This window comes from Zalophus californianus, chromosome 4 (genome assembly GCF_009762305.2).
Source record: "Zalophus californianus isolate mZalCal1 chromosome 4, mZalCal1.pri.v2, whole genome shotgun sequence".
Taxonomy (NCBI): Eukaryota; Metazoa; Chordata; class Mammalia; order Carnivora; family Otariidae; genus Zalophus; species Zalophus californianus.
The window spans coordinates 131895248-131909058 of record NC_045598.1 but is presented as its reverse complement, the minus strand read 5'-3'; the positions used below and the strand labels follow the sequence as shown (position 1 = coordinate 131909058).

The 13811-nt window shown below is 35.3% G+C and overlaps 1 protein-coding gene across 3 annotated transcripts in view; it reads right to left on the bottom strand.

Moving 5' to 3' along the window:
- Window positions 1–54: 54 nt before the first annotated feature.
- The window catches only part of TERF1 (telomeric repeat binding factor 1), a 34413-nt gene continuing 20656 nt past the window's right edge, over window positions 55–13811 (bottom strand). For 2 of the 3 annotated variants that reach the window (XM_027617312.2, XM_027617331.2), the window contains 3 exons: window positions 8544–8570; window positions 8206–8312; window positions 55–1235 (listed from right to left, as the gene is read on the bottom strand). In XM_027617312.2, the coding sequence (XP_027473113.1) occupies window positions 1059–1235; window positions 8206–8312; window positions 8544–8570 (311 nt within the window). In that variant the 3' untranslated portion in view covers window positions 55–1058. The remainder of the gene's footprint in view (window positions 1236–8205; window positions 8313–8543; window positions 8571–13811) is intronic. The other variant, XM_027617322.2, reaches the window with a different exon arrangement.

Genomic DNA, 13811 nt, shown 5'->3' with positions numbered 1-13811 from the left:
ATCCACATTTCTGTTTACTATATGTATAAAGACATAACTTCAGGAACAATGGGAAAGTAATGTATGCGACTTTAATACAAAATGAAATATAAATTATTAAAATACTACCATTTAACTCTGTACACCAATACTTCAGTATTTCCACTCATTGCATAAAGCACACGTAACTCAAAATGCTAAGTAATTCTTAGTTTATGACTAAATTCTCTAAAGAATAAAATGCTGGTGAAAACTCAAAATTGTTCAGTAAGATATGGATGACCTTATTTATTTAGCAATTATCATAGACATCAAAATTACCATGGGTAACACTAATTTAAGCATTTACAGAATACCACTTAGGCCCAATATCGATGTATTAAATGAAAATATAGAGAAAAAAAATCAAAGAAACTGGTATTTCTGGCACCAGGTTAAAGGCAGATTTAAAACCATCTTTGTCAAAGTTTTAACACTGGAACAAAGTTAAATGTACCTAAATGAGACATGAAGCTATTCTTGGTAATAGTACAAACTTTGTCCTCCTATGGGTATTACTATTTTTAAGTTTTCTCCTCTATATAAAACAACTGAAAGGAAAATTTAAGAATGTTACAACTCATGGATTACTTTATACATGTATCATTCTATATACAAATGTATTAGTAACTAATATATTAAGGCCATAAATCAAGTCTTAAAAAAACTTCATTTTTATGTGTGTTACAAAGGTCAAGTGAGCTTACAGACACAGAATAGGTTAATAGGAATATTTTTTCTCTTACCAGGTTTTCAATTTTTTTTTTTAATTGGAATAGGATTTGGGGATAGGGTTATTGAAAGCACCAGGGTTCAACAAGTTTACATTTATCAGAGGAAAAAGATTCTTAAAGAATGCAATGATGGCATATAATCTTACTCTTATAGCATAAATCTTCATATTAATTAAAGTGATACTATAATGACACTGTAATGCTTTAGACAAAAATTTTAAGATACATCAATGACCACCAAGTTTCAAACAAAATGCAGTGATCAAAGTATTTAACTGTCCTTCTGTCAAGCTTTTACAAACACATTCAGTCTTCACTGTCTGAGCAAATCAGTTTTAGCTTCTTCATAGTCCTCCATCTGTCTTTCAACATGACACCTGTTCGGTTGTTGAATTTATAATGTAACAGTATTTTAGACCAGTTTCCCTCTCCGTATTTCCTCACACCGGATCTCAGATTCTTGTCTTCTTCCCAAAGCCAAGCCTTTTGATAAAATGCAGAACAGTTATTCACAGAAACAATTCTTTAAAGAACATATTATAAATCCAACTGTTTTTAATCAAAATAGTATTAGTTTCGTAGGGATCGAAGAATTTACATATACATTTCTTAGATTTCTCTAAGAGCTTATGTTTACAAGATTTCTCAGGGTCCTTACTATTCTTGTTCATTTTACATAAGCACAGATGGCTCAGCTGCCCCAGACCAGAGAGCTGCAAAGTGAGAGCTAACCCAACCCAATTCATCAGACTTAAAGCCTACACTGTCTCTTACAATGCTTTTTCTACAGTTGTTATCAAATTGGTATTCCCCCCTTTAAAAAAAGATTTATTTATTTTGAAGAGAGAGAGAGAGAGAGAGAGAGAGAGTGCATGGTCCGGAGGAGGGGGCAGAGGGAGAGAAGCAGACTCCCCGCTGAGCAGGGAGCCCAACCCGGGGCTCGATCCCACAACTCTGAGGTCATGACCTGAGCCAAAACCAAGTCAGACACTCAACCAACTGAGCCACCCAGGCGCCCCCAGATTGGTACTTCTTAATCCCACGTATCTCTAAATATAACTGATGAATATTTAATACTTCATTAATGAACTCAGTGAAAACCCAGTTCTATGTTAGGCGAAGTATACACAGCCATAAACCTCAAATCTTCCCTAAAACAAATTCTTGAAAACACAGCTAAAAAAGACTAATTCAAAACATATTATTTTATTTTGGAGAAAACAGCTGAAAATTTTTAAAAATCAAATTAGCACCATACACAGAAAAAAACTGATAGTTGGCATTTGCTACAGGTGACCAACTAACCTATCCCTTTTGCTGACATGCTGAAGGAGCAAATGACTGAGTGATTATTTACTGTGTCTAGACTATGATTACTTTCCCCAGCTGAATTTCCTATTTTCTTTAAAAATCCATTCATCATCAAGTCATGAAAAGATAAATAATGTATGATTTCGCTTACATGAGGTATCTAGAATAGTCAAACTCACAGAAACAAAGTAAAATAGTGGCTGCCAGGGGATGGGAAGAAGGGAGAATGGGAAATTGTTTAATGGGTACACAGTTTTAGTTTTGCAATATGAAAAAGTTGTAGAGATTGGTTGCATAAACAATGTGAATGCACTTAATGCCACTGAACCATACACTTAAAAATGGTTAAGATGATCAATTTTGTTATGTATGTTTTACTACAAAGATATAAAAAACTTAAAAAAAATGAGCAAGGACTTGATAGACATTTGTCCAAAGATACACAAATGGCCAATAAGTACATGAAAAGATGCTCAACATCACTAATCATTAGGGAAATGCAAATCAAAACCACAAAATATCACCTCACACCCATTAGCACATCTATCATCAAACAAAACAAAACAAAACCAAAAATAAAATACCACAGAAAATACTAAGTGTGGGTGAGGATGTGGGGAAATTGGAATTCTTATGCACTGTGGGAAGGAATGAAAAACTGTGTGACCGCTGTGGAAAACAGAATGGTGGGTCCTCAAAAAAATTAAATAAAATTACCACGTGATCCAGTAATTCTACTTGTGGTATATATCCAAAAGAACCGAAAGCGGGGACTTGAAGAGAAATCTGTCATGTTGGTAACAGTGTTAGCAGGCAAAAGATGGAAGTAACCCAAGTTATCCACTGATGGATGGATGGATAAACAAAAGGTGGTATATAAATACAGTGAGATTTTATTTAGCCTTAAAAAGTAAGGAAATTCTGACACATACTATAACATGGATGAAACTTGAGGACATTATGCTAAGTGAAATAAGTCAAACACAAAAGGACATATATTGTAGGATTCCACTTGTATGAGAGGTACCTAAAACAGTCAAACTCAGAGATAGAAAGTAGAATGGTGGTTCTACTTTCTCCTTTAGAGGTATGGGAGAGGGGCAAATGGGGAGTCCGTGTTTAATGGATAAATAGTTTTTGTTTTGCAAGTTGAAAAGAGTTCTGTGGATAGACAGTGGTAATGGTAGCACAACAATATGAATGTGTTTATTGCCACTGAACTATATACACTTTAATACAGTTAAGATGGTAAATTTAATTATGTGTATTTCACTACAATTTAAAAAATTCCAACTCAGCTGTCTGATGCACTATTAAAAAGAACTCAAGGTGGCTTCAAGAAGACAAACCTGAGATGAAAACTCTTATGTATGGCTCAATGCCATAAAACTGGCAGTGACCATAATTAAGCCCCTTGTATAAGTTTGTCTGAGGTGCCACATCTTGGCAACCATGCTGTCTATGAGTGCGTGGTACGCATGGCTAATTGATCTCTAGACAAAGACAAAGAGGACATCCTCCTGTGGTAGTCTACCATGACCAACCCAGCCCACTTCTCTTATCAGTCATCACCCCTACAAGCTTCAATTCACTGCTTGTCACTGATGCAAAACCAAAAGAGATGTAAATTTTCCGTGTGTGGGTGAGGAGTTTAAAAAAGAGAGAGATGGACTTACCAATTAAAAGTACTTCAGCAGTGGGTGGGCGCCTGGGTGGCTCAGTTGGTTAAGCGCCTGCCTTCGGCTCAGGTCATGATCCTGGAGTCCCAGGATCCAGTCCTGCGTCAGGCTCCCTGCTCAGCAGGGAGTCTGCTTCTCCCTCTGACCCTCCCCCCTCTTATGTGCTCTCTCTCTCATTCTCTCTCTCAAATAAATAAATGAAATCTTTAAAAAAAAAAAGTACTTCAGCAGTGGGTTATTAATCTTTGGGGTCATATAGATCTTTGAGAATGTGATAAAAGCTATGGATCCATCTCACAGACAAGCAAAGATATACAAAATTTTAAATAACATTTCAGGGGCCACTCAGACTAACCCTAAAATATTGTTTTTACAGTCGCCAAGTTAAGAATTTCTGTTAAGTTGCTATAGTTTTGTTCAATTTTATTTTTTTTTTTAATTTTATTTATTTATTTGAGAGAGAGAGAATGAGAGACAGAGAGCATGAGAGGGAAGAGGGTCAGAGGGAGAGGCAGACCCCCTGCTGAGCAGGGAGCCCGATGTGGGACGCGATCCCGGGACTCCAGGATCATGACCTGAGCCGAAGGCAGTCGCTTAACCAACTGAGCCACCCAGGCGCCCAGTTTTGTTCAATTTTAAAAAGTAGTCCTTGGTTTATGTAAATTTCATATATACAACACAGTTTTCTTGTTCAAATATGAACTAATTACTTTTAACAGAGTGCACAGATGATGTCTGATACAATACAAAAGCTCATTTATCTCAAGAAATAAGTAATATTCTCTGCCTGAATCCTATTTAGGTTCCTGGGTACAAGTTTAAGCAGTGTTTTCCAGTGGATCCCATACAGCAGAGGTAGCAAGCTACTGCCAAAATCCACCCTCAGCCTGTTTGCACTGCCCAGAAGCTAACAACAAGCTAACAATATTCAGTGTTAGAACAGAAAGAAAATATAAGGGTAGTACAATTTCATGAGTGTACTCTTTTGCTTACTCTTTTTCATTTCTTCATTTTATATCCTTGCCTTACTGTTCTATATACCATTCATAATGTCACACAGTTAACAAAGAGTTTAAGATGATCTAGTTTAGGACATAAAAAAAGAATCTGTGTTCTTTGTGCTTTTCTGTCTTTTCCTTTCCATGAAAAATTAAAAACAGAATCAATAAAAAAATCCTAACAACCCTGGTCAAGCCCACAACCCAAAAAGATACAAAGAGCACATAACAAATTAAAACATACCAATCCTTTTCTTTCCTAAGGCTAAAAAGTTTTTATATAACTTGTATTTGAAAATTGTCTATCATTTTTAATGCCTTTCAGAGGAAAAAAAATGGTCTATAACGTCTTAAAATGATACTATTTATAGTAAAAAAAAGTTATAGTAATTTCCATTATATCTCTGGGGAAAAAAGTCTTTGTTGTTGAAAGACATTTACTTTCCTTCTTTAATAGAATAAATTTACAAAAGGGGATCTCTTTGTAAACTGGGATGAGGCTGGCAGAAATACCTTTGTCTGTTTAACAGACAAAATACAACAAGGAGAAACTGTCCAATCTGGTACAGACTACTGCAATAAAAATTTTTTAAAGAACCAAAATGTTAACACGAAATAAGATAAAATCTGTCACTCATCTGAAAAAAGTCCCACTCAAAAAGCCAACAGGGGAAAGTGAAAAATAAAATGAGACACTTGTGATAGCCACAGAATTCTTTTTTGGCATAGTAAACAATGATAGACAATATCATCTATATTCTGTTCTTTAAATTACATAGTTGATTACCCACATTTTGTTTCGAATACAAAAAAGCAAAAAACCAGAGTAACTTTTTTTTTATATACATCTGTAAGTAACACCTACAATCCCATTCAGAATTGTTGCCAGAAGAACTACAGGGAAAGATCACTTAAAATATGAGGCAGAGACTTCTAGTTTTGGGACGGACATACAAAAAGCTTGGAAATATCACTCCAGTCCTCACAACAAGAACAAAACAAAACCAACTGAAAGTCAACAACTCTTTGTAGACCCATCAGAGAACTAACGTCAACAGGCAAACTGCTGCCATAAAAACTAGAAAAACAGAAAGGCAGATACAGAGAATCACAGCTTACGAGGAACAGAAACTCATACCTGGAGCCAGTACTGATAGAAACACTTAACTATGTTGGATGAACTGATGGAGGCTTACTATGGGCAAGCCTGAGTTAAGAAACTCCAGGTGCTCAATCTTAGTGGGGCCCACAACTCCAACTCATTTCCACCTAACTTCAGCCCCCTCTAGCCTTCCATGTCAGGAGGGAAATACCCAACTTCAGCCCCTTCTAGCCTTCCCTTCTCACCGAAGAGGGGGAAATAAAAGCTGAGAAGCATATATGAAGGTCTTAGTCCAGGACATAAACTCACTGAAAATCACACAAAACTAGAGAATACTTCTCTCCTTCATCTTACTGTATTATTTGGGCTCCTATAAATCAATTGCCTTAGCTGAGAGAGCTGCCTCAGACCCTTACTAAGGAGTCTAGGGAAAACCAAAGACAGCAAGAGACAAAAACAAGGAAATTTTAGCCTCTGACATCTATGGCTACAGCAAATAGGAAATAAAGCCTAAATCCTGGCTAGACAAACATAAAATCCTACACCAAAGGTCAGTTTACCTCTGTTCTTTTACCTGATACATCATGTTCAGCTATCAGCATAAAATTGGTAAAGTACACTAAAAGGCAAAAAACCACAATGTGAAGGGACAAAGCAGCATCAGGCTTGGCTATGACAGAGATTTTGGAATTATCAAAGTGGGAATTTAAATAACTATGATTAATGTCAAGGGCTCTAATAGAAGAAGTAGAACACATGTAAAAACAGGTAGGTAAATGTAAGCAGAGAAATGTAAACCTGAAGAGTCAAAAGGAAATGCTAGAAATCAACACATAGTAATGGAAATGTAGAATGCCTTTGATGGGCACATTAGCAGACTAAATATGGATGAAGAATCAGTGAGCTTGAAACTAAAAATAGAAACTTCCCAAACTGAAAAGCAATGAGATAAAAAGAATGGGAAAAAAAAAAAGAGAGAGAGAGAGAAACAGCTAAGTACTGTGGGAAAATTACGAAAGAGGTGACCTATAGATAATGGGACATCAGAAGGAGAAGGAATAGAAGAAAGAATTGAAGTCATAATGGCTGAGAATTTTCCAAAATTAATGACAGACACCAAAACAGACACAAGAGTCTTCATGAACACAAAGTAGGACAAATGCCAAAATATCTACACCTTTGTACATCATACTCAAAATGCAAAAATTCAAAGACAAAAAATATGTATGACTTTTGGCTGCATATAGTGTCATATGGTTGGCATTTCCCCATTCTCCTTTGGGAATTCACCCAACAGCATCAAGGAAAGAAATAAAATCCTGAACTCTTAAAAAAGTTTGAAGAACCCTATGACCTGAATCATAATATAAGTAGAAGGGGTACACTATTTATGGAAATTGACAAAAGATATGCAAAGAAGCAGGGCAGAGCCACTCTGCCTATGGATCTCAGAAAGCCTGTGATGTGCAATTTTCCAGAGTAAAGAAAACATAGCCTGAGGTGCACACCCTGCCAATAGCAGGAGCCTCCCTCAACCTGCAGTTGCTCTAAATAATAAAGGTGGTTGGTGGTACTAAATAAGGAATCACATGGATAAGCAATATTTACAGGAAGCAAATCAGAAGTAGGAATTGCTTGCTATGTTCACTTGAGACACAAGAGATATTCCTAGTAGCCTGGAATTTGACCCTAGCCTCAGTGTCTCAACATGAACCATTTACAAGTAGCTTTTTGAGAAAAAACAACAACAACAACAACAAAAACTCATCTTAAAGGAGAATAAGAAAAGAGTACACGGCCACCTTCAACTTCTAGCTGTGATAGAAAAGGACTAGATTTATTTACTTGCTATAAACAACTAGAAAACCAGATAAAATACAGGAAACAATGGTTTGAGACACTGGACAGATGCCACAGGACTATAATCACTGAGTGCAGAAATGAAGTGAGTCCTAAAACTGACCCATCTTAACTTTCTATATAGAAAAATTCCCTATCAAATGGTTTCTTCTTTTTTTAAAGCACAGAAGGACCTTATTTAAATTGGATCCCTATTAGGAAAATATGAATATAAAAGCTTATAATGTGGATTTAAGTCCCACTTTACATTGATAAATAGACCTTATGATAGTATCACAATAATTCTAAATAAATGTCATTATCAGTACCCAACTTAAGGCTATTTTAAAAATACAGGTGAAATATTTCTTTTGGAACTTAGAACAGGTGGATTGGCCTGTTGGCAAAATCAAAGATAGTGAAGTCGAAATATTTTACATTCAAGATCTTTTAGGGTTGAGCAGAAATAATGTGAAATAATCACAATTAATGTCCATTAAGTCTTATTTAAATATAATAAATACCTGTTTTTTCCTAGATCGATGTTTTTTAGAAGTTACTGGCTGACTGTTCGAAACATGTCTTCTCTCTTTTTCAGCAGCTTGTCTCCTGAGTCTTTTCATTCTTTCACCTAAAAGTAGAAATAATCATCAAAAATTGCTTCACATTAAAATAAAAAAGGGGATATTTTTAAAGGTTACCATTAAATTCCTATCTATTATTTAGCTATTTCAAATAAAAAGAACTATTTTTTCCTCTTTGAATCTGGAAGCAGCATAGTACAATGCAAAGATCAGTTTCTGAAAATCATAGGGGGTTACTGAATGTTGATTCGTTTACGTCTTTAAATAAGTTATCTCACCTCCCAGAACCTGTCCTTTTTCATCATCTGTTAAAAAAAGGAAAAATATTTATCTTATAGGATTGCTAAAATTTTCTTAAGTTAATGTTTAAGGAATATATTACCTAGTGTAAGAACTATAGCCCTTCCCTCATTCCTTCTTTCTTATTCATAGTCAGTTTAGTAAGACAAGATGTATATGTAACTGAAAAGAGAACTGTTAACTACTGAAAAAAATTATATAAAAAACCTTAAAGAATCTACAAATAGAATTAAAGAGTTTAGATGGTTGGATAGAAGATCAATAAACAAAGCTCAATAGTATTTGTTCATTAGCAATACTTAAAATATTTAAAACAATCAAAAGATAATATTTACAATACTAACAAAAAATAGAATATTCTTAGGAATAAATCTAGCAGTGGTCAAGCTCTATATGTAGTAAATTATATAAGTTTTACTATATATGTGTGTATATATATACTATACATTATAAGAAAATATATACGACAATCTAAATAGAGTAATATAGGGCACCTGGGTGGCTGAGTTGTTAAGCGTCTGCCTTCAGCTCAGGTCATGATCCCAGGGTCCTGGGATCGAGTCCTGCATCGGACTCCCTGCTCAGTGGGAAGCCTGCTTCTCCCTCTCCCACTCCCCCTGCTTGTGTTCCCTCTCTCACTGTGTCTCTGTCAAATAAATAAATAAAATCTTTAAAAATAAATAAATAAAAATATAGAGTAATATACTTTGGTTCGTGCATAGGAAGACTTAACATAATTAATATAAAGTCTGTAATTAATACTAATATGTAGTAACTGTGTCCATTCTTTCCAAAAGCTTCTATTGTTACAATGCAATTTCAAATGAAAATTTCAACAGGGCTTTTTGTAGGACTTAACATTATTCTAAAATTATATGTGTTATGAGAAGTAGTCCACCACTGGCCCCGAGCATCCCTGCAGTTTTTGCTGAATGTACAAGACTTGTTTCCTGATACTAAACAGTTTTGTAGTCATATAGGCACCTAAGTAGATCAAAGGAACCATAGCCTGACCACCATGTAACTACCCTCTCCTGGGAGGGGACTGGCTGGTTTGCTATCCTGTTTTGCTGCTTACTCAAAAAGAGGTAGGCCCTTGGCACCAAGTTTCTCAGTTACAATACAACCTATCTGCCTGCACAACATCTATCTGGGGCCATTGCACTGCCTATGGGACTTGGAATAAAGAAACTTGCACAATTATGCTGATGCCATGCTATTTGTTGTGCTGTAACTGTTTTGCTCTGACTCATTAAGTCATATTGCCTTCTTTGGGCACCTATGGAGAGGTAGCAGGTTTATTGCTTGCAATCCTCTATGAAGTTGGGTTTTTTCCCTGACAGCATGGAAGACCAAAACAGTCAAGAATAGTCAAGATATTCCTGAAGAACAGTAAGATGAAGGGAATGTCCCTGTCACATACTGAGTTATTATGAAACTACAGTAATTGAGATAATATGGCATTGTTGCAGGAACGGACTATACGTGCTGGTGAGGCTCCAGTCAGGAAAATGGAAACCACAATAGTTATGAACAGAGATTTTCATATTGCAAATTGTTTAAACAGGTGCTAGAGGACTAAAAAAGCAAAAAAGGAAATTAACAAATTAGCAGAGACTAATAATTAACAGAGAAATTCATAATTACAGTTGGAGGTTTCAATATTGTCTCTAATTGTTGGAATGAATAGGCAAAAATAAGCAAGCATACACAAAATCTGAACAGCACTATGAATCAACCTGACCTGATATTTTATAACAGAATTCACATTCTTCTCAAGTGCGTATCTACACTCACCAAGATAGACCATATCATGTACTATAAAGCAAGTCTTAAGTTAAAAAAAGAATCCTAAAAAAAGACATCCTACAAGTATATTCTCAGTCCCAAACAGAATTAAACTGGAAAGCAATAATAGAAAGATATCTGGAATACCCTTAAATATTTGGAAATTAAGCAAACAGCTTCTATAGCCCAGAAGTCAAAGAAAAAGTCTTAAGGGAAATGAAAAAATAGTTTGAACTAAATGAAAAAACAACATCTCAAAATCTGTGGGATGAAACTAAAGCAGTAATTAAAGAGTTTATAGCATTAAATGCACATATTAAAAAAGATCTGGGAATCTATGAGTAAAAGGTAACTCATATGCAAAGGGAGGAGAAAGGCTGACATCAGACTTGAGTCTCTACAATATTCATCTCCAATATTCTTCTCCGAAGAATATTATATTTAGCCAAATTTCCCTTTAAGCAAAAAACAGTACACACTCAAGGTACAGCATAGTTCCCTATGTCAACGGTATTGTAATAATGTTGTATGGGGACAGATGGTAGCTACCCTTGGGGTAAACAAAGCATAATATATAGAGTTGTCCGATTACTATTCTGTACACGTGAAACTAACGCAACACTGTGTGTCAACTATACTTAAAGAAAGAAAAGAAAAGAACATCTTCCACTTCAGTGATGATAGGAGCATCTATCTGTCAGAGGTTGCCACTTGAATAGAGTCTGCCTGGAAGGAAAGCCATCACAGAGGAAAGTAGAGCTGAGAGACATAGAGGAAGCAGGTCTGATGAAAATGCTCAAGTAGCTGGATCCAGCCACACTTGTAGCTAATGTATCTCTGAACTTATGAGTATGAGGCAGTAAATTCCCTTTCTCACCCCAAAAAGAAAAAAGAACAGACCTAAATTTAGAAATTATAGTACCTATAATCCCATCTTTTAAAAAAAACCTAGCAAACAAGTGGTAAGGAATGGGGACATGATGGTCAAAGGGTTGGTAACCAGCAATAAATCAATTTAAACAGATTAAACTACTTCGGGATTTACGGCTAGAAAAGAGAATTCTACAAACCTTTTATCATATAAAATAAAACTAAGAAAAATTGGGAATTGGTGGGAGAGGTTGGGTTTTTTTTTTTTTTTTTTTGCTAATATCACCCTTTTTAGATAAAGTCAGTCAACAGTCTAAAATTTAAATTTATGATTACAGAGGCAACCTGATCCAACCTCTTGGAAGTATTTCATATTCTATATCCTTCATTTTGGAGGAATCATATAGGTTACTGATATACTTATGAAACAGCATTTACATGAAGTTCAAAATGGAAATGTGTTTTAAAGTAACATGTAATCTAATCACATTTTCCCAAATTTTTATTTGACTATTTTTCTACTGACATAGTCTAGCCCAGCAATTAGAAGCATGGGCTCTGCAGTCAGAATGTCTAATTTTGCCTGGCTGGCTCATTTGGCAGAGCATGAACCTCTTGATCTCAGGGTTGTGAGTTCAAGCCCCAAGTTGGGCATAGAGCTTACTTAAAAAAGAAGGTCTAATTTTTTTTTATTTTATTTTTTTTTTATAGATTTTATTTATTTGAGAGTGAGAGAGAGAGTGCACAAGCAGGGGGAACAGCAGACAGGGAGAAACAGGCTCCCCACTAAGCAGGGAGCCAGACTCAGGGCTCAATCCCAGGATCCTGGGATCATGACCTGAGCCGAAGGCAGATGCTTAACTGACTGAGCCACCCAAGTGCCCCAAGAAGGTTAATTTCAAATTCTAGTTCTGTTCACTATTTCTGTGACGAAGTATATTTTACTTAATCTCTTTTTGTAGTGGCTTCCCATGTATAAAATGGGGATGCTTAAAAAAAAAAAGCACTCGTAAGATTGTTGAGGATTAAATAAGTTTACACATTTCACTGAATGGTGGTAAGTTTTTTTCTGCACAGAAAGAATTTAGGTGATTTTCTTTCTTTCAAGTTTTCTGAATCACTTGATTTTCTTAAAAGTACACGGAATTTTACAAATCTGAAAAAAACTGTTTAGCATACAAAACTAATATTCTCTAACTATGAAGAGAGGACACTGCATGCCTTTTAAGCAAACTGGAAGAGAAAAAATATATATGTATGTATATACTACTAACATGTAACGAAAAGTCAAAAAATGTACTAAAACTCACAAGATCTTCTAGGCTCAATATCCAGTCACTGTCAAACCAATCTGCAATGAGGTTACAGTTCTCAGAGTTTAACCACTAATCAACTATTTAGAATCTAAAAAAAATATATGCTTCCACTTCTTTGAATTTTGTATTATGAAATTAAAAGTCCAGAATCCCCAAATTATTTTATTTTATAATTATGATTACTAGCCACTTTGCAGCAATAGACACAGAACAATTCTGGAATAACAACATGAAGCAATTATTTCTTTGAGCTTAACTTCACTATCTTTAAAATGAGGATGATAACATCTATGGATGTAAATGTTTTAGAGCTATAATTTACAAATATTAGTTAATACTGGCCCTGTCATCAGCCATCAGTTATGAATAAATTTATTCAATTAATACTTACTGCAGCCCTACTATGTCCCTGGCATTAAGGTGGTACATCTATTATTTTTATATTGACTGCAAGCTGCTAGGTATGGAGCAATAAAGTTTAAAAATCCTTGCTTTCATTCATTCATTCATTCATTCCTTCATTCAGTACCTAGAATGTAGTGTAGGTTCAATGAACATTTGCTGAATGAATACATACCAAGGAGAAACTTACAATCAAATTGTAATTTAAAACAATTTTGGACTATTTTCTTTTTTTTTTTTTTAAAGATTTTTTATCTATTCATTTGAGAGAGAGAGAGAGACAGAGCAGAAGCAGGAGAGAAAGTGGCAGAGGGAGAGGGAGAAGTAAGCAGACTTCCCACTGAGCTCAGAGCCCAACTTGGGGCTTGATCCCAGGACCCTGGAATCATGACCTGAGCCGAAGGCAGATGCCCAACCACTGGAGCCGCCCAGGCGCCCCTATGGACTACTTTTAAGATTTTTTTTTTTTTGGTTATTGTTGCTTGTTTTTTAAATCCAGCGATGCCTTTTATAAGAATAAATTCTAAATATAATAAGGTAGCTAGATTCCACAGTCAATCCTCATTATTCATGGATTCTGTATTTGTGAATTTACTTCCCTAGTAATTTGTAACTCAAAAATCAATACAAAGTGCTTTAATGGTCACTGGTGGACACACACAGAGCAAAAAAAATTCATCTCACCTGATGTGTGTGTTCACAGCTAAGGTTAAGCAAGGTGATGCTTTTGTGTTTTAGCTCTGTCATAAATAATTGTCTTTTTTAGAGTCTATTTAATGCAACATTTTGTGTTTTGGGGTAATTTAGCTGTTTAAAATGGCCCCAGATGTACCGTGGAAGTGTTGTCTAGTGTTCCTAAGTGCACGACTA